Source organism: Amphiprion ocellaris, chromosome 22, assembly GCF_022539595.1.
Source record: "Amphiprion ocellaris isolate individual 3 ecotype Okinawa chromosome 22, ASM2253959v1, whole genome shotgun sequence".
In the NCBI taxonomy this organism is placed as follows: domain Eukaryota; kingdom Metazoa; phylum Chordata; class Actinopteri; family Pomacentridae; genus Amphiprion; species Amphiprion ocellaris.
In genome coordinates this window covers 4,903,447-4,929,224 of record NC_072787.1, presented here as the reverse complement: position 1 = coordinate 4,929,224, position 25,778 = coordinate 4,903,447, and the positions used below count along the sequence as shown (strand labels likewise).

The window sequence follows — 25,778 nt, the reverse complement described above, 5'->3', positions numbered from 1 at the left end:
TAACTTAAATGGTTTGCACAAACATAAAAAAAAGTCTTTAAAAAATGCTGTTCCTCAACTATATATTTATAGGCATTAAAAGGGTTTAATGAGTCCTGGGGATCAGAGTCCTAAATAGCACATTAGTCTAATTACTTCACCAATGAGGCACTATTAAAGTACTAATGTAATAACATTACACATATGCCAATACATGTGTTCAACTTATAAGAAATTATTACTTGAGGCTTTTTTGCAAAAAAAAAAAAATGAATGCCCTTTTGTTAATCTTACATTTCACTTGAGTGTCAATCCTCCTTAAATGTTAGCGTCAAACTGACTGCTCTGTGTTTTGCATCAGGCTCACAGCACCACTGTGGATTCAATTAGCAGCATATGTTAATGCATCCATACACACAGCTTTGCTCCCCCTCCTCCCTCTCTGTCACATACAACACCCACCCATTTGTGCCTTTACTCCTTTTTCCTAAGTTGTTTGAATTTCATTTTACCCTCATTCTCTTCTCTCTTTCTTCTCTGTAAAACTCATCGACTGTCGTTTTGGATCCTCTCATTCATTCCCTTCTGCTTTTCTTCCCTTCTACCTTTTTCTTTCCCCTTTCTTTTCTTTTTCTTCGTCTGCCTCTGCCTGTTCTCGCACCATCTTTCGGTATTGTTTCATGCAAGCATTCTCTCTCTCTCACCACCACCACAACACCCCCAACCACCCCAGAGACCAGGCTTGTTTACTCTGTCTTTTCCACATCTCAGCTCTGTGCAGCTGTGACGGTAATCTTTCTTTCAAATATTTGTTTCTTCCATCTCCAGATTTTTTTTCTTCCTCTTTCCCCCATCGCTGCCAGCACCGACGTACACCTCATTCCATCGCTGAAATCTTAAACTGTGCTTCTTCCAACTTGGCTCCTGGGCACTTTAAGACTTGCCACTTTCAATTCAAATCTACACTCTGAGACAGAGCAGGCGAAGCCGGGCACTCCGGCGAGAAAAGCTGTAATTTTGCTCCTGAGGAATTCGATCAACTCGCTCGCCTCACGCTTGTGTTTTGGCAGCCTTTCCGCAGCTAACCAGTTAGCAATGCCTGTCACCATCAGCAGGCTCTATATCACTAAAGAGCTCCAGATTTTGATGGATTGCTGTAAAATGATGGAAGCCAGGGAAAGTAATTACCAACTTTGCCTGCAGTGGAAATTTGCAGATAAGCCCCTTTCCAGGGAAGTCCAGGTAGCGCCAAAGCAAACAGGTGAGACACACTGAAGGTCAGAGCAGAATGGATACTGACAGAAACAATGTAATGAACCACACAGTCATACATGCACAAACAAGTAATCTGACTTCCACAACAACAACTGAATGCTCCTGACAGTGGAATGAGTTGTAGGATGCATATGGAAAATTCTTTCTGTTCTGAGCAGTGACACTGAGGGAGAATAAGTGACAGATGAGCTTGTTTAGTGATAAAATAGGATGTGTGCCAAAGATTTGGAGCCTGATTATCCACGGGAGAACATTTTATTATGGGTTTCTGATAATCCATTAGCGAGGTCTTGGATGGTTGACAGCATAACTGGAACCGATCCGGTGTCGAGTAAACATCTCTGAGACTTCTAACCACTCTGCTCTGTGAAGTGAGATTTATTGCAAGTCTGTTGATGCCGCACACGACTGAAGCTCTACTGTGTTTTAATGCCTCCATTTGTGTGCGTGTCACATGGGCTGACCCCACATGTGCACAGATCGTGTTCAGTGAATCACACAGCCCCTCAGAGATCATGTTCACCACCCAGCAGCTCGCAACCGTGATCCCTGCATAGCGCATAAAAATCAATGGCGCACACCGTCAACATAAGCAGCTCCTAATGCTCTTCCTGTGTGATAGGACAAAATTAGATTGCAGCCGTGGCCCATAATGGCGTGGCCAGGCAGGTGAAGGGGATTGAAAATGACGGTGATTGAAAATTAATCGAATGACCCGACATGGGATCCCTGGATCTGCTGGAACCCCACAGGTTGTTCATAAAGCAGCGAATAATTGCACTGGCAGGCCACTGGTGTTTGAGATCATGACCTGGAAGAAAAGGTTACCTGACCCTGAACTCAACTAAGTGGCAATTTGACAAATTAGTTGTTATTTTAATTAACATTTAAATATATTACATGAGGGCAGGTGGGGAAATAACACAACATAGAGCAATGCATAATGAATATAACACATCATTTGTATAGACATGAACCATCTGATATGTGATACATCAACATTATATTACTTTGTGGTGTGATGGGTTTAAAACATGTCATTTAAGTGCAGAGCCTCTTCAGCCTATTGCTGCTATATCTTTGACATTTAGCTGAAAGCAACCAGCATTCATGTACAGCTGGTACAGTGCAGCACATTGTAAATGTTTTCTCCACATAAGCTGTGAACAGTTACACACTAATGGAAGCCTGCACCATACTCAGAAGAGCAAGTCACCCACTCTCAGTCTCTGATTTTGGATTTCTGCTGCTCTCTACTTAATGTAGTGGGTCCGCTGCTAATCTTCCAGATGTAGATAGTGCTTGTCTAGTATTGCTCTCTCAGCTACTTAATCAGGCTATTTTTAGCGCTACATTACTGTTTTAATGGCTACAGAACTAAAACATGTCTAGTATCACATTTTAAATTCTGTGAACATGTCTAATTGAGGTCATGCACCTACAAGCAGATAATGATAGTGTTAATGTTTGACATGATGAAGCACAATAATTATTATAGAAGCTGGATATTACACAAATACACATGCGAGGTTGTTAAACCCTTAGTTACTGCTGCACTTCACTGCACTGTCAGGCTTCCTGTTCACACATAGCAGAGCTGCAATTTACAGAAACAACAGGGACAGATTTGCCACTCAAAATTCTTAGTTATTTTTGAAAAGGATGGGGTTCGCTTTGTTTTTCAAACAAAAGCAGCCTTCTCATTTCTAGCTTGCAACTGTAAGGAAATAAATTGGTTGAAATTATAGCTGGGAGTGTATCTGCGGTACGGCAAACAAACAAACAGAAAGGAAAAAAATAGAAATAAACTAAACTGAAAATGTTCCTTTTAATCCTTCTATATTTCACTCCTTTAAACTTCTAAACTGAAATACACATTTTCACTCACTGTGGACTCATTTTTCACTCTTGCACCTCTGTGGAAACAGCAAAACCATAAGCAGAAGTAGAGAGAACTCGAACATTTAATCTGTGCAATATGTCAGTTATAATGCCAGAAATCATAAAAAAAATAAAAGCATTAAATATATTAAATTTACAAACATAGATTTTAAGAAATATATTTAAAAAATTGATTCTACATGTACAATATTGCCCCCAGGTTTCAAAGTGCCCCCTGGTGTTATCAACAGTGAAAAACAAACTGGACCTAGTAATATTTCAAGTCCCAGAGTTTTTGTTATGTGACTGTTAGTTGCAGATTTTTTTGTTCTTTGCCAAATCTAGTTCGAGCAAACAGTTTATTGTTGAAGAATTTGAAATAAGGCATATACAATCAAAAATTATTTTGCCAAAATATCTCAACAACACAAATGCGCATTTCAAGGACAATCAATTTTCTCACAGTTCTGTCTGTTTTTACAGTTTCTTTCTCTGATATAAGGTGCCATTTTTGCAATTTCTTAAAGAGAACTGGCCTTTCAAACCTGCCGTTGGGTTTTGGGATTAAGAGGGTTATAATAAAAACCCTGTACAGATTGCTTTGTAGATGCTATCATGCTAGAATCTTGTGACTACAACTGTAACATCAGCATTTAACATTCAATAATAGCTATTATTTTCATATAGTCAAATACTATGCACTTTACATTGAGGCAGACTAAGATTTGGTTTGAATTTATGGATTTTACTATTCTGTTGTATCAGTATAGACTCTTTAGTGAACCAGTGCTGCCAAATGAAACAGTAGTTGGCAATTAAGATGATTGTGATTGTGACTGTCCTTGCCCCGTCCTCTCTGTCCTCTGCTTCACATCTGCCCTGCCTCTTGAGGTTTGACATCTATTACACTCTGTCTCCATATGTCAGTATAGCCTCCTGCACTTCACAGTCCTCTGACAGGCCACAGATTTGGCTCCTAAATACAACCTGCAGGCAGAGATCAGAGGAAAAGTGACTGAATGACAGCAGTTTGATCAAAGTCCGTGTACACAAACACATGCACGCTCTCAGGAAATCCTCATGTTTTCCCTGAGTGCTTGGAGATGCTCGGCGTCGGCTCCATTAGATGAAAGGCCCCACCAAAAAATCCTGCACATATGCCTCCTCGGCTTCCTCAGCTGTAGGTGTGATAGTGAGCAGATGATGCGGGCGAGAAAGGAAGAGAGAAGCCTTTTTATTTCGTTTCTTCCTCCTCAGTTTAGAAGAAATGTGGGCGCATGTCTCCTATTGCCCAGCATGCTTCCCTTCCTGTAGTGAGGGGGTTGTTTGTTTTTGCGGGCAGACTGCCTTATTGGGGGCAGGGGGTAGAGCAAATGGGAGGGAGGGAGGGCCTCCGTTCAAAGGGATGATTAGAAAAAGTGGAGTTGGCGTCGATGTCCTGAAAACAAATTCTTCTGAAGTCGAATGCTGACCAAAAATACACAGCCGGTGTGTTCGTGTGCCTTTGAGGAATACAGATTCAAACAGAGAAAGATGGCAAAGTGCTTTCTAACATTGTCTTCTTGTTGTCTGATGCCACCACAAATGTGAACACGTGTGCCATTCACATTTCCAGTCCTAATTAATACACAAACCAAGATGTCGGCAGTTGGTTCAGATGGGCGGAATGACGGGCGTCAGAAGTCTGTGAACGTCTCAGTCTCCTCAGATCCTCGGCCAGCCAACGTCCTGGTATGGGAGCGATCTGGTCACCATGGGGATGAGACAGACTGTATTATCTGCTCAGTGGCTGCCTGGCTCAAGAGATTGCTCGATGGAGGGACGGACAGGCAGACAGCAGGATAACACATGTCCTCCTTTGGTGTCAGAAGCAGAGTTTGCCATCTGATGCCATCGGATATGCATGTGTGACTGTGTCTGTGCTCATGAGATTTCTGTCTTATATGTGTTTCACAGCAGATTTCCTTCGCACCGATGCGATTTAATTACTAAAATATTCTAGTCTGACCGCCAAAAGCCTGTTGTTTTCACTGAAATAGTTTTTTAATGATGTTGGGACATTTTGGGGTGTGTACCTTTTAGAGCTGCACGATATTTGAAATGACGGCGTTGCAATATTTTGGGTTTTCGGATACATATTGCAATGAAAAAAAATACGCCAATTTTTACCAGATGACTTGAGTAACTTTTTTGAAAAAGAATTTGTGACTGTAAAGTGATTAGGATGATTTGTAAGCGAGCACATCTGCTTCAAAAATAAAAGATCATTTAAAAACAGCTGAAAAAAACAGTTTGGAACCTTTATCATATGGTGTAACACTGGCAAAAGCATCTGGAATAGTCTTTTGCTTTGGATGCCATTCAGTTCTGGCTTTGCACTCAGTGGTGCTGATTTAAATGGTCAAACAAACCAGTTGTGTTGCCTCGTGGTGACAACAATTGCACAACACCGCCGACAGATTACCTGTTTCTGCTCAACATCCGTCTTTCTGTAGCTGAAATAATTCCATACAACTAACTTTGCACTTCTTTTCCACCAGACATTGTTTTGCTGTTTGTGTTCTGTTAAACTTTTTCAGAATACACAGACAGAACTGTGAAAGTTTTCATTCTGTAAGTTGCCTTACTTCACATTTTTTTCTTGCGATGAGACTTCTGCACATGACATGTTGTGCAGCCCTGTGATACCTTTTGCTGTAGCAGAGGGAAGCGACTGGCATTATCAACAACTGTGGCAACACTTTCGAATCACGGGAACAAGACTAACATTGACACAGTCTCACACTGTCATTTCAAGTGTATACAGCTCATTAAGATGATTCACGCGTTCGTCTAAAAAAAGTCAACTATGAGGTATACAGAACTGTCAATAAACAAAGAGAAATGTTGCAATTATTGTTTGTTTTTTCTTAATTTAAATTCTTCTTCTCTTCCTCTCTTGCAGGTATTCCTAATAACATTGGTCCAGTTAGTAAGTAAACACTTACAAAGGAATTCTATGAATGCTTGATGCTTTGCTTTGCCTATTGTTCCACCCTTCACCGTACATCCCCAAATTTGGTGCCAAGTGTTCATTTCTGATTCCAATCTTCCTACAAAGAATCACTCAGCAATTGTCGACTAACCTGCTTTTTTTGGGAGGGGAGGGGGCACTGGGGGGTACATATAAGCAATAGCTGGAGGCTATGTTGTCATGATGTGGGCATATTAATTTACTTTATCCAAACTCAAGTGAACCAGATAACACTTGCCTGGCTCTGCATGCTGAATGTCATTTGTTTTTTTTCCTCTCTCCCATGCATTATAAATAAATGGCATCTAGACTTTATTAAAGTGCCAAGACCTCTCTGGCAGTATAATGTCACAGGAGGTCATTTTAATATAAGCCGCAAGCGCCTCAGCTGGTATTATCTTCGTCAACCAGTAGCCCCTGAGGAGGAGAGAAAAGAAGAGAGGTGCCATGTCTCAAGTTACCGCTGCCTGGAAGGCGGTGTGATGCAGGAACCATAGGACTGTATTGAACAAGTCAAAGTGCATTCACGGCCCGGCTCAATTCTTCTTAATCTTTTCTTTCATTGCCCTATTCTTAGCGAGTATCCTTTATTCTCTGGGCAGTGGATTGATTAGTAAATAGCTCCCTCTCCGCCTGATCATGATCCTACATTGACTGGCTGGTTAAAGAGGCATGCAAGTTTTTCATAAAGTAGATCAACTGATCACAAGTTAAATGATGATAAACAGCAGCAGACACTACAGTCATTTAGACACCAAACACCCATACCAGGCATGGCTATACTCATATTTTAAATTCCAATTTGGCTTAAGAAATAGTTCAGCATTTTGAGAATTAAATAAGCTGGGAGTTAGATGAGAAGATTGATACTACTCTTACATTTGTTTAGTTTTATCCAGTGCTACACAGATGACACTCAATTATATGTCCTGAAAAAGCTTGATAGTTACCATGGATGGATTCTGTATTATGTTCTGTTTTACTGAAATTAAAAATCGGATGTCCAAACATTTCCTGCAGCTCAGTGCCTCCAAATCAGAAGTAATTAAGTACGCCCTGTGGCCCCAGCACTAGCAGCAGTGGTAATCTCCCCTCTAGTCTGGGTGCCTTCCTAATAATGTTTGAAAAGGGGCCCACAGTTGGTGTTATTTTTGACGCAGTTGTCCTTAATGCTCAGGTGACCAAAGCAGTGCAGCCCTTCTTTGCCCTACTGAGACGGCTAACCAAGATCAGGTCATTCCTTTTCTCTGCAAACTGAGAAAAGGTCATCCATGCTCTTATCTCATCCAGACTCCACTTTTGCGATGCACTTTACCCTGGTGCCAGCAAGCGTAACATTCAGAGACTATAGTTAATACAAAATGCTCCTGCCAGGCTTTTAACAAATACTGAGAGAAGCAGGCATATTACACCACTCCCTGCTGCCCTTTGCTGGCTACTGGGGGAGTTTTAGACTTGATTTCAACATTGTTTTTAAGGTCTGATGGCTGCTTGAGACCCACGGCAGGTCTCTACTAATGGTTCCTAATTCTTGTCATGTAACCAAAGGTGACCTGACCTTTGCTGTCTGGGCTTCCTGCCTGAAGATGTTAGTCATGCAAACCGAGTATCCTCCTTCAAATCTCTTCCTAAAACTCACTTTTGTCATATATAGTTTTCTTAACTGAGGGTCAGTACTAATGGTGTCTTAATACTGATGGTATTATTATTAATATTATTATTAGTAGTAGTAGTACTTGTAGTAGTTATAGTATTAATGGGATTTGGAGCAGACAGAATGGCAATCTTCTCACCTAACACCCACTAAAATATCTAACTATTTCTCATGGTTGTGAGATGGATATAAGTTCTGATTTTCAAAGTAATTCCTGCTTTACTTTCACTCAGCATCCAATTTATGCTGAAATATGGCCAAGCCAAAGTTTCCCAGAGGACATGTGCATGACACATTCCAACTTGTCTTGTTTTTGTCATTTTAAGGACTAAGATGACTGCTGGGCAAGTTTCCCAAAACATGCTGTGGGCGACATAGGGTGGAAACAGATTGTTCCCAGGTGGTTTTTAATCAGACTTTAGCGCGGTAGCTTGCACAGAAGGTGATCACTGTTTGTAAAGTCTGATGCTATGTCATGAATCAGAAATGGACATGTGGCCAAAAGAACCAAACCCGTCACCTTTCCCCTGAAATTCTTCCACTGCTTGGCTCCGTCACCACAAATTATGCTCCCTCTCCACGCATGGCATGACTTAGTATGTGTCTGCATGCTCTTCATACATGCTGTATATACATACATACATATTCACTGCTGCACATCACTCCTCTCCATCCAAAATGCCAGGCCAGACCATGTCCAACGGCTGTCCTCAAATCCTTTACAGGGCGAGTGTGCATGCTGATAAGTGTGTGGTTGAGAGTGTGTCTGTCTGAGTGTGTGTTTTGGGGGGGGTGGGAGATGTAGAAGGACACTCTGACAAACCAAAGTCTTCACTTCTCATCCAGATTGGCCCACAGGGATTTAGGTTTCTCACGAGTGGCTGTCTAGTCGCAGCAGCCTCCCACAGAAGCAACACGACGCTAAAAACTAAACATGCTGACTGTTTTTTAAAGCACGCTGAAGAGGATGAGGCTGTTTTTGGTGCAAACACAAATCAAATTTATTTCAGCGCATTATTAAACAAGGAATAGAGTGGGGGAAAAAAAGGTTATGATGTCCTTGAGGTTGCTAAAAGGACTGGAAGCAAAGCTATTGTGTGGAAAAAAAGAAAGCCCTGCACTTTTCATGTTGTTGTTTGAAGGTAATTGAATTCCTTATTGACTTTTCTCAATTCTATTTCAAGTTTATTAAGCCAGGCAGAATTGCCTAATGCGGACCATTAAAGTGAAATTAATATTTTAAAAAACAATTCTGGCTCTGCAAGATTGCATTTCATTATAAGTATGGCATTGATTAAAATCCGTCACCACTCATTTAGCTCACCTTACCTGAATATTCCCCATAACAAAATAATTAATGGAACCCAGATGTGTATTACATCCAATCAGTTGCCAACACAGAATAATTAAAAATTAACTTACTTTACCAATTAGACATTTGAGATCCGGACAGTGCGGTTTTGTCATGTGTGTTTCCTTTTTCACCAAATAATGCATACTTTGTGTATTCGTCACACGGTAATTGTTTATGTCCTTGCAAGTCAGATTTGTTTTTGAGCTAACAGCTCCACCGCTAAATGCCTATCAGAGCAACAAAGGGTGTAAATGCAGATTTTTAAAAAAAGGCACTTGACAGTTTCTAAGATATATAAGAGCTGAGCTTGAGTGGTGATGCTTTTCTGAAACTCTTTATTTGTTAATCTGTCATTTTCAAAGAGCCTCTCATCCAGTGACTCATATGACTATAACCCACTGGAGATGCCGCAGTCATCATAGATGCCAGAATCCCCACGCAGGATCAGTTGTGAAACATTTTTTGGGAAGATGAAAAAATAAATAAATGAAAGAGCCGGATGAGACAGGAGATACTGCATGATAGTATTTTGTTCAAGCAGTTTTGAAAACCATGACTGGTAATGCTAAGGGTGTTTTAAAAGTGATTGTCATTGTGTGTAGACACGCCAAGCTCCAAGCTAATATATTATTTAATCCCAGACCAGTAGAAGAGCACAGAAACAATTATTCAGTGGGAGAAAGTCATTCCCAAAAAACGATTTCGCCTTATGAACAGCAGTTTTATTCTCTATTCACACGTAGGGTAATAGGCTTCTTGCCAAGGCACCAGAGGATGTTAATTGCCCAAGATTGCATGATTCATGGAGTCAATAGCAAAAGGACAGAAAGATCAAGTGAAGAGATGAAGGGGCACAATGAGGAAACTTATCCGTATTCCTCCCTTTGCTTGAGTCCTCTCCATTTCCAACCGCAAAGTATTTCCCTGACACGGAAATACTGACTTGTATGTAATTATGAGGTTATGCTACCCACAGCAGTCCGTCATTCCAAGTCTCAACACCTGCCATTATTTATTCATTGTTATTCCTCCGCCAGAAATACACTGTAATTAGATATTGATTACATAGTCAATGTGATGAATTAAACAAAATGCCCCCCTAACGTCTTCATTTGCTATACATAGTTGAGACTCTCTTGCATAAATCATGACTTAAATACTAAGTTTAACAGGGTTTTATCTTTTTTCTTCCATTTCTCACTCATCATTGCCATTGCCATCAGCATACACATACACAGCCAGATCATGGAAGTCACACAAATTACATACAACGTCTCTCCAATGTCCTCTAAATGGGTCTTTGGATGCATTCTCTCTGCTCGTCCATGTCAGCCCTGCCCCATTGTATTTGCTGTTTCCTGATTTTACTGGTTTGAGTCATGCTGGACATGTCCGTGTCTCCAGTTGTGTGTGTCAACTACCACGTAGTCCCCCCTCTAAACGGTCTGTTAAGTGCATCACGCAAGGACACATGAATAACTCCTGGTTTCTCTCAATTGCACGCAGTTCGGCCGAATGTGTCATCCCTAGGTGTCGCTAACCGAAAAGAAGGTAGGCATCTAAGATTATGCAACAATTATGTTTTTTCACAGATTCATTTAACCCCAGTGTTTGTATAGTAATAAAAGAAATAACTCCTTGGTCGCTGAGGGTGTTTTGGGGGTAGTATCTTACCCTTTTCCAGCCTTCCTGACAGAACCAAACATTCTCAGTCTGCTTGTCTTGCTCTTGATGACTGCTCAAGAGGAGGCTTGTGTGTTCACAGTGTTGCAACAAGTTGCAGTGTCGCACTTTATCCTCTCGAACACTCAATGTGTGCACTGAACATTTATACATAAACTTTTTAATTAGGTGTAGAGCTTGCAGGGCCACTCAACTGTGTATTAGCGCTGAAAGATGAAAAGCAGGAGAGGTTTCATGGCAGTTTTATGTAGATGTTGCCCTCATCTCAGTTTAATCCATCATGCTGATGCGATGCGCAGCCACCTCGCAACTAGTACACAAACACTCAGCTCTGTGTTTCCATGACTGCAGCCAAGCGAACACAGTGTATGTGTCAAGGCCTTATGTCACCAAGGACAATAGCAGAGGCTGGCCCTATTATTTCTTTTTCCCACTGTTTGTTTTATGACCGGAAAAGAATGGAGGGATTGATGTGTTCACTGCTACCCAGTTTCCTTACCCACGCTCCTGTGCACAAATTTATAGGGTGAAAATTCTTGGCTGGCCTCCACCGAGGTGCAGAGTAGTTTGTCAGGGGATAGTTTCTGTCTAGGGAAACATACACAGAGGCTTGAATTATACAATGCGCTTGTTAATGAAATGAAGCGTAAAAGAGGGACCATAATATTTGAATTGTTCGGCATCTAAGGCATTTGTAACAGATGCTGCTACATGCAGCCAGCTTCACTTGGCAATGTCACTCCTTATTTCTCAATGCCATCACTCATCATTATTGCGTATGTTTCTTTCTTTTTTTACTGTTCTATTTTTATTAGGCATGATGCTTGGTATTCTTAATTCTCTGACATTACATGTGTTATGTTTAATTGCAATATCATGTTTTTTTTTGTTTGTTTGTTTCTTCTTTTAATTTGTCTAGTAGCTCCTCAAGTTGCATTGTCCACTGCCCCTTCTGTCCACGTTGCAAACAGCAAGCGAGGTAGGAGCTCTGGAATTCATACATTGCCCCCCCAGATGACACCCAAGCCCTCTGACTGTATGATGTTTCTGTTTACCTATAAGCCCCCTAACCCTCTGTAGCACTAACCCAGTGCACTCTGTATCCAAACCTCCAGCTCAGTACTGGACTGATGGCTTTCACTGTCGGGGCACGTTAAGGACTCATTCGTCTATGGAATCGTTTCTAAACACTATAAAAGTCCCTTGAAATCATTTTACTTTTCAGTGCAAATAAAGTGGGTGTTTGAGACTACAACTATTTTTGGAGTGACGTATTTCCAAGACTTTTTATTCCCCGTCCGTGCATGATTTATGACCTTAGCCTATTTCTAGAAAGGAGAGATTATTTGTCTTCTGAGAGTATGTCTGCGAGAGTGAGGCATCTAATGTGGAAGATCTAAGCTTACACTCAGATAAGACTTGCTGATTTAGGTGAAAGGTAGAGTGAGCTGGACTTACCGTTCCTTCGTGTCCAAGCCTTGTCGGGTTGTTAGTGGCCGGACAGAGAGAACTGACCTCAATACGGATTCTTAATAACCACAATCCCTTGGATGAAAGCCCCATCAGCTAACCCCTTATTCTGCAGCCGTGAGTGGGCTTTCTGTCTGAGCGGCTGCCAGTGAGGCTTAAGGGTCACATCTGTCTGCACTGTGACACATGGTGTCAGTGGTCACTCAGCGTGGCAGACTGATCCTCCGTCGGAGAGAGCCGAGGCGAGGCTACACCCTACTATCCTGCATGCCTTGAGGGCAGGGCTGCCAGTGACTATCATAGACTGTAGCAGAATTTTGCAGTCCAGCTTCAACTCCATATATCTAATTAAGCATGACATCACTCTGGATAGCAGGCAATAACACACTCTCTCCCAGCTGCAAGTCACCAGAAGCTCACATGCCTTACTGATTGCTGTTTGAAGACAGTATCCTCTAAGTTGGGTTGGAGAAAGACAAACCACCCAGCTACTCAATAAATATTTGTCAGGTAAATTAGGGGTTACAGCCATTCATTGCAGTGGGTCGTGATATTAAGTTTCATCTCATCCTCTCACTTCAAATCAGGTAAACCATGACATTAAGAGCTCAAATACACAAAAATCCTCAGAATTCCCCCTATACCATTCCCAGTGGTTGAAAGGTCCATTTCATTCATGGTTTGAGCTGCCTCATGCTGTGTGGTGTTCCCGATGTGATCGTGTCTCTGTGCCATCATTTCGGAGCCTTCCTCGCCTCGTGTTGTGGTGTGCTTGAAGTAATGTGACCTCTTCTAACGCCGTGCTTTTTTGTGTGATGTCTCTTTCTACCTCTGGCTGTGCCCATGCCAGACTAATCATAAAAGACCTTACCGCTCATCACTTCCTCAACATCTTCTCCTCCTCCTACCACCACGCAGTGTCTCCATTTTTAACCTCGCATGCCATGGCGCCTCGCTCAGACTTTTGCTAACCCCACCGCCGTAGCCCTCCAGCAACAGCAACAATTCCAACACTTCCTATCGCGTCTCTCTCTCTTTCTTTTCTCTCCTTCTCTTGCCGCCACACTTCTTTCTTTGCAAGACTGCGAATGCTTCGGCCACTCCAACCGATGCAGCTACATCGAGCTGCTAAACACCGTCATTTGCGTGAGCTGTAAGCACAACACTAGGGGCCAGCACTGCCAGCTATGCAAGCTGGGCTACTACCGCAATGCCTCAGCAGAACTGGACGATGAAAATGTGTGCATAGGTTAGTCCCCCATCCGGCCCCCTTCACTGCCACCATGCTTTCACCACAAACACTTTCTTTGCCTCAACTCCTGTCTTTGACTCCTCACCAGAGAAAGTGTCACCTTTCATCCCTCACCACTTCATCATCACTACACCTTCCTCTCTCCACGTCCATCAGTGGTCTTCCTCTTTTGCTTCTTCTGCTTTCAGTGTCAGAATAAGTATTTAACGGAATGCAGGATGACAGTCACTCAGCTTTACTCAGACACACACTTTAACTCTGTGCTTAAGTGATATATCGTCTTTCTCTAAGGTGTGGTATTAACACCTGCACACTGACTCAGGGTTAATGCAGTACAGCATAATTATGCTGTTAAAGAAATGTACTGAGGTAGGGCATTGCCTTTTTTTTAGCTGCTACCTACGTTGTATTTCTTTTTGTAGCAATTTGCAGTTGTTTTCCAGCTGAGCCAAGCATTGATATAAAGCTGTAACTATCTGATTTTCACATACAGAAAAATAAAGCATGAACACAATCCAATGAAAACACCAAAATTAGATCAAAATAGCTATTTTTTTTTATTTATTACAGGTAAATTTGAATTTTTCACCATGGTCTCGCTTTGCCACTGTCGTTTAAGTCGCAATTTTCTTCAAAAATTCTTTCCATGTTAAAGAAATACAAAATACAAAGCTGTATTCAGCAGCTAGTTAGCTTAGCTTAGCACAAATACTTTAGATAGAGGAAAACAGCTCACTCTACTGTGTCTAACTGTAACCAAAATTGGCTACCGGCACCTTAAAGAGCTCACTAATAAACACTTATTTAATGTGAACCAAAACCAAGCTTTAAAAGTGTCAGCCCCAGTTTTCCATGTTGATGCAAATTGTATCATTTTGGGAACAAAGCATATTAAATATTACTCTTTTGCTTATAGGCCATGCTTTCTTTAAAATCTGATACACGTGAAATTGGTCTTTAAAGTGGCAACTAACTTGATACAGTCCAACATGACTTGCCTATTTAATTGTAGCTACAGTGTCAAAATTAAAAGGCTTTTTTCACCTGGTGTTTCTGTTATTTTGTTCATGACTTTTATGCAGACATCCATAAACTGCATCATCTAGGTTGGTTATGTGTAAAAATTACATTTCACATATTTCCTACAGCAATAGTTTGGCTCCCTAATGAATTCTTCAGCTAGCACGTGTTGTCCGAATTCACAATGCTCAGCGCCAGGTGCACTTGTGAGTCCTGAGGGGGCAGTCTGACAAGCAACAAGAGTTCTGCGAGAAATGTTGCCGGGGAGTCACACTGCCAGTCAGAGGTGCCACACAAGTGCATATGTCATATACATGAAATGGCCTCAGGAGTAGCAGCTGAAACCCGTCACAAGGCATTAAGAGTCACCGAGGCGTTACTGCGTGCCAAACTCGCCGTCGCCCTGCCTCTCTCTCACTGACCCCCCAGTTTGTCACTTGCCGTCACCTCCCTCCTCTTGCCTTACCCCTGGATGTCACTCGGGTGCAGCCACGTGCAGCCAGCACAGCCACAGAAGGTGCAATGTGATGGTCAGGGACTGTCAGAATAGGTGTCACTTTGACTGCCGAGTGCTCCAGTTTGCTGTGGAACGTCAGGAGGTCAGTCAAGTGTAGGACGCTAGAGACTTGACAGGTTATTTTTTACAAGCTATTTTTTAGTAATTGTGAATAATGACTATTCACCTCCGTTAATGGCTAAGAGGCATTTAAAGACTGTGCCGAATCCTTGTCAGAGGATAACAATAAGTATTTACAGTTGTTAGAATTAAAGAACATATTACAACAATGCCCATTTCAATGTACTGCACCCTCATCCCTCTAAAAACTCATTCAGTCTTTATCTCTGTTTCATGCCATCATCCATCTGATACCAGCGCATCACATTTTCTGTCTTCTCTTTCCATCTTTTTCTATCTCTAACTGTATGAATGACTCAGATTTTATAAGAGCATGTTCAGATAAGCTCACTTTGTCCATTTGAAATCAAAGCTACTGATAATGCTTTGCATAATTGCTCATTGCACGCTCTGTACTTGTATAACAGAAAAAATAATTATATTTTAATTACAAATACGTTGTAATGAATATATAATGATCATACATCTAGAACCAGCTTCATTTCTTTCTCATTCTGTCTCCATTACAGTTGAAATGGTAGCATTTTTTTACTGTATGAGTCTTTAAGTCTATTTGCATTTTTTAAGATAATAATCAAACGCCTTGTTGAGCTTATAATAGAGCTCCAGGACTGTGGTCCACGCTGTGAAAAGTCCTAGACGTGTGCCGGGAAGTCAAAGCACCACCCTGTTCTCCAGCCTGTGTGTGTATGTGTGTGTCTTGTTTTTCCAGAGTGTAATTGTAATCCCTTTGGCTCAGTCAGTGATCGCTGTAATGGCACAGGATTTTGTATATGTAAGGAGGGCACTACAGGGCCTAAGTGTCAGGAGTGTCTACCCGGCTATTTGTGGGACGATGGCTGCAAATGTAAGTAGAACCACAACCCTCGCACCATGCAGCTCCAGACAACTCTCCCCCTCCGCTCTGTCTCTCTTCTGTTCTCTCTCTGATGTCTTTTCTCTGTGCGATTCCTGAGCTTTGGCTGGAAGAATGCGCGGCACATGCGCAGCTGCCTTGACAAATACAGACCTAACACAAAACACGAGCTAACCCAATATACTAAGCCATTTACCTGCACCTGCATTTCACACTTGCTGTGGCTGCGTTACCAGCGTAATGTCAGTAGGTGCCCTTTATGGCTCAAATAGAGAACAAAGCAATGGCATGGCAGGATGCATGCTGCTCAGTAACTCAGTTATCCAGCCGTGTCACACACCAACAACACAACAGCTGAGTCAATATTGTCTGCTTGACAGGCTGCCTGTGATCTGTTTGGGTAGCCATCACTCCCTTGCCAATCCACAACAGGACAATGTCATCCAACGCCAACATTTTTTAAAGGAGAATGCAGGTCATTTTGAGTTCCAGCCCATTTATTACTGTCTATCGTTTGTATTTCCCCTGGTCATTTTGCAATGCATGCCCTATGTAGTGTTTTGTTGTTGTTTTTTAAATGTCACAAATTTTTCACAGAGACAAACTTCACTGACAAAACGACATGAAGGCAACAAAAATAAACACTTCAGGATGATGGATTTAACTCTCTGATGAAGAACTAAGCCTCTTCGGATCTGCTAATTTATGATTTTTATTTATTTTGCTTATTAGGGGACTCTCAAAATTTATTGTCAGATCAGATAATAGTTGCTACTAATTGGCACTTGTCATCTTTGTATCAAGTTACTTCAGATTTGTAGACTTTTTCCACGGGGCAGTGCCATCTATTTGGTAAGGTGTGGCATTATCATCATGGTGAAAGGTTTCGTCTGCTTTCTGTGAAGTATTCGTCTGATCACAAAACTTGGAATGTTGATCCAATAAGACATTCGTTAATGCAGTGCAAAGGATCAGGAAAGACTTGCACACCTTTATTTTTATGCTAGTTAAGCTCCAGATAGTACGTCATTGTGGAAAAGCCTGTAACGGTGTATGTAAAAAAATGCAGTCTTAAAGCTGCAGTAAGGAGAAAGCTGGAAAGAAACAACATAAAATAAAAATAATCCACATGCTGAAGCTAAAAGTAAACACTTTTAAAGTCCTCTGTTTCTCCCATTGTGCCACCACAACTCATCCCCTCTGATTGGAAATTGGATTAAAAGTCCTGTGATTGGTTGAAGAAGATTTTGTAAAGCTTGAGAACAATACCACATGGAGGTGCAGAAGACTAGTTGCTTCTCAGACAACTATAATTGCAATATGGTGAATGCTTATTAAGGAATTTGACCCCAAATAAATACTGCCTACCCTAGCTTTAATATGAGCGCACTGTTCGATGTGTAACTAAATGTGTGTTGCTGAACAATCTACGGTCTAAATTGGTAAATGTCAGGTTTTGAAGTTTTCAGGCTCGCAGGAACATCTGCTCATTGGTGCTGTTCAAGGCAGAATATGTTACGTCAAACTCAAAAAGACTGAATTTTTCTCTTTCATGGCAGGAGACTCAGTCGACCATAATGCAATGCAGCACGCAACTTTGTCTGTTTCATCTATGGAGCTGCTGTGGAGGTGGATGAGACTGATTGAAAACCAAAAGAACTAAATTATGACTTTCAGTCAACTGTCATTCCTGCTGAATGTTGAGTATATTTAATGGCATGTTTTCAGCAGCTTGACACCACATTGTTAGAAATAACCCTGTTGCTTCCCTGTTGTATTTAGCTATTGTTAGTCTGCACCATGAGAGTGCTTTAAAGCCTGGTGCATTCTTATTTAAATTCAGTGATTTGTCAGTGATTTATTTTAGTAGTTCTAGAGAGAAATGGATGTTCATTAAAATGCACTGTTTCTGTTTGGACTAAAATATTCAGTGTGTATTGCTTAAATACGCACTGTCAACACGCACATCTGTTTCTACACAAAAGGTAGGCATGAAGGCAAACACTGATATGGCCCACATCCCATAGCATCTCAGGATGAATACATGTGCAAATCCGGCATTACCAACAGAAATATTGAGAATGCAGAGCTGTAGAACAGCAGTAATTAAATGTTTACAAGCAACAAGAGAAAGTGGAGGGGGGAAAAAGTGAGAGAAAATATATTTTTGTTGTTATGCAGTGCCAAGTTAAGCAGATGGGAAGTCACATACAGCGCGAGAGAGCACAGAATGGATCAGTAGTTTTATTTGTCAGATTAGTCATGAAGCAGTGATCAGAAAATCAAACAGCACTGAGTGAAGTATTTGCATGTTCTCAAAACTTCTGCATCAGTATGCCTCAAACTTTTCCTCCCCCTACCAGATCTAAGAGCTTTAAGCAATACTGCGACACGTAAAAAGGCTGAGAATCCAGTACTGTGGAAGGATATATAAAAATACTCAGCTTTGCAACGCAGTTTCAGTCTGATATGGTTTTCCATAAAGAATTGTAATTACCTGGTTAAAAATTTTATAAAAACCCCTCCCTCACAGAAAAACACAGAACCTATGAATATTAAAATATTGTTCATTTCAGAAGTTTAACTTCTGAGTACAAGATGTCTCCTACAAAGAACTTTATTGATGTATGTGCAATTCTCATAGAAACCTTCAGCAGATGAGTCTTTTAGTGTTGAACTCTTTGCATACAACATTCTGCACAGAGAAGGTCAAACGTACAAGAGAAGTAACAAAGGCCAAAACACATTTGTGAGGTTAATTTTAAAATGTGGTACTTTATGCCTCCTTAGTTAAACAAGTTCCTGTGTACTGAGGCTGTAACTAACGTTTCTCAAACTGCTCCTATCAAAGTAATGAAACATTTCCAACAATGAGCACCATTCAACAAGACGAGAAACATGCAGCATCCTTACAGCCATAGGGTTCCATAGAATAGTATTATGTTAAGTTTAGTGCAGGTGAAGAGTTCACATTGTTTTACACTGTGTTGTCCTGACAGTCTTCAATAATGAAGCCTTGACTCCATTGCATTGTGGTCTACTGAAGCCTTAGTGGAGACATCTTTACTCCACTATGGATTTTTTCCCCTTTTTTTGTGGTTGTGTTTTAGCATCTAAAAAAATCCTTCACTGCTCTGGCTGTAACTTAAATAGCCACTTTTCCATACGAATTAGAAAGATTACCTGAACAACCAATGGGTCACAAAAGTGGAAAAAATACTCAGCTGAGAATTTGTCATCACATCAGCTGCACAAAATGTTCTCCACAAAACATTTTAAATGAGAAACACCTGAAACATTCCCTGCCCAAGAAGATCTGTCAATGACTCTCCAACTGGAAAAGTTTGAAAACTTTTCAATCTCGACCTTATTTCGCGTCCGTGCTGCTGCAGTATTTATGTGCATGGACCAGACTCAATCTGCATGCAGACTGAAAAATGCAATTAAAACTTAAATCTCTCGTCAAACACATCACTTTCCCAGTCAGGCTCACCTAGTTCATTGGTCCCCTCTCTAAATATTATCACTCATATCAAAAGTAAACGCAACAAATCTTGTCATTTACTGCCTGTGCCGGCTCTGTTTACACGCGGTAATGCAAAATGGTTAATGTGAGAAATTGAAAGCAGATAAAGGTGCAGAGCTCTGAAAAGAATTCTCACCCCAAGTGAGTTTTCAAGCCAACAGACAGTAAAAGGAGAGTTTATGAACCATTATACCCTCCGCTGTTGCTTTATGTGCCCTCAGGTGGTCATCCCTTCAAAGTGCTATAGTACCTTTAATCTTACTGACCCTACATCTTTGGCAACAACTTGTTATTGATGCTTCTTTTTAAATGATCAATATTTCTGCTTCATTTTGGACTTTAGCTTAGCTTAATTGGCACCTGATGAAGCAGTCTGCCTGCAGGGGTTTGGCATTACCTGAACATTCCTTTGAAATCAACTTAACTGGCGATGCAGTTTGGAGCATTGTGCAGCATTTAATGGGATGATTCTTAAAGCCAACATTCACTCACAATACCTTTATGTACACATAATGCACATCAACTGATAGGAGTCAGAAGAAAATTACATTTTAATCACAGAGGACTCATGCCCTTAACAATTTCTCCCCATCTTTCCGAAAGAAACAAGCTATTTTGCTTAATTCATATGTTGTCATATTTGACCTTAGCCTATTTTCTGGAAGACGATGAACTAGTTCTGAAAACTATGCTGCTCAAGATAGCTGTTAGCTGTCAGCCATCCCACATAGCTATTAGTTAACATTTATTTATAACCAACACAGCTGAACTGGATGCTGTACACTTGGTTGCAACTTCAGTCTTATCGTTGGGTTGCAATGGTTGAATTTAACTGGTTACAACTGCCTAAAAAGTAGTTTTTAGCTGAAGTTTTGACAAATGAAACCAATTCGATTTGGAAATTACTTTGATTAAAACGTACATCCCTGACTGTGTTTAGTTGGGCAACAGTGTCGTGGTTATGAGGATGATTCTGGTTTTGATCACATTCAGGATGCGGTGTTTACATGAGGCACAGAGAAATCTGGTTATTTATATCTACATGATACATATATCGTATACATGATAAATACTACAATCACGTTTACTGATTACTGCATGCTGTTTGTGCAGGAACCTGTGATGTTTACATCAAAAACTGGCAATTTAATCTGGCATTCCTGTAACTGTTAACCTTCAACGAAGCCCACTTTGGCTTATTACAGGTTTCACACTATCAAATGCCAACGTTGCTGTGTGGATTTGGCTGCTTCACCTTATGACCAGCAGTGAGAGACAAAAGCGACAGGGAGCGAAGAGTGAACATACACAGCTGTGAATGGTGGGATAGGGTTGTCCTAATGGATTGCAGTCACCTCAAGTGGAGGGAAGGGTTGTGTTGTCTTTTCCGTGAGGTTTCCCTTCCAGATCATAGCTTAAACCAAAGATTATTCACATCAGGTTATACTGTTGTCATAAAAATCCATTTGGACTAAATTCTCAGTTATTGTGAGGTGCTGCACGTTGTAAAGCTGCCATCGTCTCTTATGAAGCCAGCATTGCTTGAGCATCACTTCCTAGTCTCTTGTGCTGTCGCCTGTCGCACCAGCTTGACCTTGAGCTGGTTTTATTTTGAAAAGCTAGCCATACACAGTAGTGTCTTGCAACTCATTTCGAGTATTTTTGGAGAAATTTAGAGTACAGGAGGAATACAAACCACTAAGAAATGCATATTAGCATTCTATCACGACATCAAGGAGGAAGAAGATGGACAAGATGAAAGGTCATTGTCTAATTAAAGGAGTCTCTCCTGTGTACTGATCATATCAAGCCCTCACGATTCTTTAATTAATGCTTTTGGCTCTTCCTTGCCATCCTGGAGGAGACGGTCTAATTACCAAGTTCAACTGTTGCTTCTTTATGAGCAGAAAACCAAGAGAACAAAGGCTGACTATGTTTTGCAGCAGTGGTTGCAGTTGTATATATTAATTCATTACTGTAGTTTCCTCTGAGTGGTTGAATTGGTCATGAAATTGGTATGTCAGCTGGAAAAAAAACAAAGACGGAGTTCAGATGTCTTATTTGGATCTAGTTGTGCATGGTAATTGGTGAGCTGTGGCCTGAAGCAAAACTTACTGAGCCAAACAGCAGCTCTCTCTTCTCCAACAAAACAGACGTGGCACAAATAGGATTCACACAGTCAATGTTTCTTAACAAGCCTCCCATCAAAACCCTATTTGGCTATTCCTGGGAGACAGCATGCATCCAATCCGAAGTATTAGGAGAGAGGTCTTATATTTGTTATTGTGATATTTATGTCCCAGAGAGTTCATAGATTGCTCACCACATTGTTTTCCACTCCCATAAAGGACTGAAATGGGCAGAAGTGGCCCCTGTGTTTATCACTGTTTATTTGTCTCTGTTGGTTTATTAGTTTGTGCAGCGCTGCTTTGTTTGCCTCCAGCTTGCTTGACAGTTTGCCTCCGCTGGGAATAGAGTGGCCTCGGTGTCCCAGCTCTAAATATACACCAATTTTCACCTGACGTTCAGTTTGTCTAAAGTCAGTGCTGTTTGGGGAAAGCCGTGCAGGCTTTGAGGAAAGTGTGGATTTCTGTGCTGCAACATGGCTCATTTGATGGGGCTTTAATAAGGTTTGTTATTAGACCAACGGACAGGAGTCTTGTTAGAGACAGAATTGTGTTACAACCTCAGACTGTAAAAGCTTTAAAATCCTCACTATTGTCATGGTTAAATGTCAGATGTTGTAATGTTTAACTGCATGTCATATTATTATAGGAGGATGTGAAGTTTTACAGAGCTTACATTTTAAAAAGAATGATGAAAACTCTGCTCACTATAAAAATGTGAACGGTGGCATTAAATTATTTAAAGGGTGTTAAAACTGTGGAGGAAGTGTCACCGGTTTAAATCACAAGTGTGATGGTGTTTTAAAAAAGGACCTTAAAGCAACTATGTGTCAAGTTTTTATGTATTTTTTATTGCTACCACCAGGGGGCACTAGAAGCATCGGGGTTTTTTTGTTGTTTTTTTTTAGTTTTTACATTGGCTTTAACGTGTTTGCTATCTCTTAAGCTTACACTAACATTACTAACTTTATTTGTCCAAATTTTCAAAGATTTTATCACAATGCATGCACTGCAGAGTCTTAAAAATCAATCTAAATTACATGCATTTTACGTGTATGTATCCTAATTTTTGCTCCACTGGTGAAATGTTTAAATGCTAGTTCAACATTATGTGAAATATACCTATTTGTTTTCTTGCAACGTTTTTGATCAGACGATTGGTGCACATCTCAGTGCAGTAAATATGCAGTTGGAGTAAATTAGCTTAGCATAAAGACCAACATCAGGGACATTGTAATCGGCGTGTTTAAATTTCACTGATTAAGACATACTTTGTTTGTTAGTCCATAGTGAAGTGTATAAAATGACATGTTTTCCATGAGGTTGTATGCTCCTTTGTGGTAGTTTTTTTTGCCAAATAACCACTTGTAAAACAAACTGTAACTTATGGACAGAGCTACACAATGCTAACGCTAAGCTAAACTCTCCATCTCCATATTTACTGCACAGGTATTAGTCTGGCACCGATCTATCTCCATCGAACTACAGGCAAGATGTTGAATAAGTATATTTCCTGAAACGTATTCCTTAAGAAATCTGGAGAAAATGTGGTAACACTTTACTCGAAGAAAAGCTTTTGTGAGTTTCTTAAGTACTACAAGAACATCAAAGAATTTTAAATTTATCTCCAATATTTCAGGCGTTTCTGTGATTTGATAATGTGCTTTTGATGCTCTTCAAGTAAAGTGTTGCCCAGCTCTTGTGTGTGTGTTGGGTTCTCACTGCTGTCTCTTTTTACATTGCTCCCACCGCAGCCCGGGTGTGTGACAACGAACTCCTGCGCTGTCAAAATGGCGGGGTGTGTGTCAACAACGTCCGCTGCAACTGTCCTTCAGCCTACACGGGCCTGCTGTGCGAGAAGCCCCGCTGCGAGTCGGAGCTGGGCGGCTGCGGGGGCCCCGATTCGGGCCAGGCCCCCCTGACGCCTCCGTCCACCTCCAGGCTGCTGATGCTGCTGATGCTGGGCTCGGCACTGCTGAGAGAGGCCTCCTGCTGGCCCGCCGTGCTCTAAAGAGACCCATTACCTGGTGGGAGTGACACACTACCCGCCGCCTCCACCTTAACCCTCCCGTCCCTTCCTTTCAAATAATCAACACCCATTAAAAAAGAACAACCATGAGCTTTCTGGACTGTAATGTACTGAGCTTCACCGCCGCCAGACTCAATGGACACTCGCGCTGACAATAAAGGGAATGTGCCAGACAAATGAGTGCAAAACCTTTTCATCTAATTTCAAAGAATATATAGAAATGAAAAAACATATACTTCTAAAAAAGCCAGATATTATTAAAAATATGAGCGTTTGCCTATTAAGAGTAAAATGAGCAAAGAACAGTGAGTCCCCCCTCCCCCTCTAAGCCATACCAGGTACACGAGCTCCTTCCAGTTTGAGAAGGGATAACTGAAGATGACAGACTTGTTCACTTCCTCTCTTATTGCCACGGCAACAACAGCTGCGACCAATCAGCTCTCGCACGAGCCGACAGTGGCTGCCGATCCCCCCGGGATGCTTCTGCGAGTTAATGTTGGCTGGACTGACGCCGAAGAAATCTCAAATAAACAAACTATCCCTGCTGAATGGCAAAGACTGGCCTCAGAAACTAAACTGTTACACTTCAATGCGACGACAAACAGAAAGAGGTGAAAAACCCAAGAAGCATTCTTTGCTGTCAGTGCATTGTGGATAGAAGGAAATCTGTCCGGACTGCCACTTTGTGACACTAAACTTTGCCCACGTTGATCCCTCTCTATCTTTCTGTCTCTCCTTCGAGCTCTATCTCATCCTCCCTCCTGTTCATCCCCCTCCTCCCGACCCTCCGAGTCCCTCACCATGCTGCCACTGACCTGTGCTTTCGTGAACGTTACTCTGTAAAACCCTTGTTGGTTGAAAGATTCTTTTGTCCGATGTTAGTGATGCACATGTGTAAGAAGCCCCGCCCCCTCCCCTCCTTTACCCCTCCTCCAAAAAGATACTCCAGTAAAGCTGTCTGATTCTTTTTCTATCTTAGAGCCACCACGCTCGCTACGATCATGGTCCGAGGATAGTTTTCACCTGAGCAGACGAGAAGTGCATAGAAAACCATCAGTGTATTTGCAAGTTCTTTTCTTGACAGAGCAAACAAAAAAAGAGAGTCATGTAGTCCTTTTGTATCTTTGCCGAACTGTGATTGAAAAAAGGCAACCTTTAATGTATCTATTTAAGACATCCAAATACAGAAGCAATTGTTTTTTTTTTCTCAGTTTAATTCCATTTCTTACATTCACTTCTTTTATTTATGACTTTTAGTTGTGCAGTTGATTTTCCTTTGTATTGGCAACGTGCTGGCATCAAAGAATATCAGTTTACATATACAGTATTAATAAAGTGTAATAAAATCCCACCAAAGGACATTATAAATGTTTTATTCTTGCTTTAACACTTGAGAATTTAAGTGAATAAAAGTTTAAAAATTAAACTGTGTCAATCATTTGTTGAACTTAGATGTCATTTTGACCTTTTCTGTATCAAGAATCATCCAAATCCAGTATTTGCATTATTAACATTTTAATTCAGGGTTGCTAGTTTCAAAGACACGTCCAAAAAAAAGAACTATGTAATTTAGCAACGCATTATATTAAAATTAAAGACAGTGTTCAGTTGGTATGTTTGAAAAATGTTTTCAAATGAAGTGCCAGAGTCCCCTGGAGAGTGATTTAATTGGTGCACAGCAGGTCAGTTGAGCGTGAAACAAATGTGACACTGTACAGTTCAGTGTGTGTAAAGAATAAAATTTCCAATAATAAAAAATAAGCATTTTTGCTTGGTAGAAGAAATGTAGTTCTATCAGTGAGAATTAAAGCAACGCCACAGTGTAGAAATACCTCCTTGCAATATATATAGGCGCCATTCAATACACTCCTGTGTACTGAATGCTGTTTGTATATAAAACACCAAAAGAAAAGTATTTATGACTGATTTCAGAAGGATTAATATGGTGTTACTCAATTACAATTACAGTGGCATTAATATGATCATTACTTAAATTTTGCAGCTGTTAAAGGGAAGGCTGATT

The 25,778-nt window shown here is 40.9% G+C and overlaps 1 protein-coding gene across 11 annotated transcripts in view; it reads left to right on the top strand.

Annotated features, from left to right (window-relative positions):
* Positions 1 to 25,181, top strand: part of ntng1a (netrin g1a) — a 123,020-nt gene extending 97,839 nt beyond the window's left edge. For 2 of the 11 annotated variants that reach the window (XM_023280769.3, XM_055007077.1), the window contains exons 5-8: positions 6,080 to 6,106; positions 13,391 to 13,558; positions 15,931 to 16,065; positions 23,481 to 25,181. In XM_023280769.3, coding sequence (XP_023136537.2) covers positions 6,080 to 6,106; positions 13,391 to 13,558; positions 15,931 to 16,065; positions 23,481 to 23,737 — 587 coding nt within the window. In that variant the 3' untranslated portion in view covers positions 23,738 to 25,181. Of the gene's footprint in view, positions 1 to 6,079; positions 6,107 to 10,662; positions 10,708 to 11,758; positions 11,819 to 13,390; positions 13,559 to 15,930; positions 16,066 to 23,480 lie in introns of all 11 variants that reach the window. The other 9 variants (XM_035953057.2, XM_055007079.1, XM_055007078.1 and 6 more) reach the window with 9 other exon arrangements.
* Positions 25,182 to 25,778: the final 597 nt, after the last annotated feature.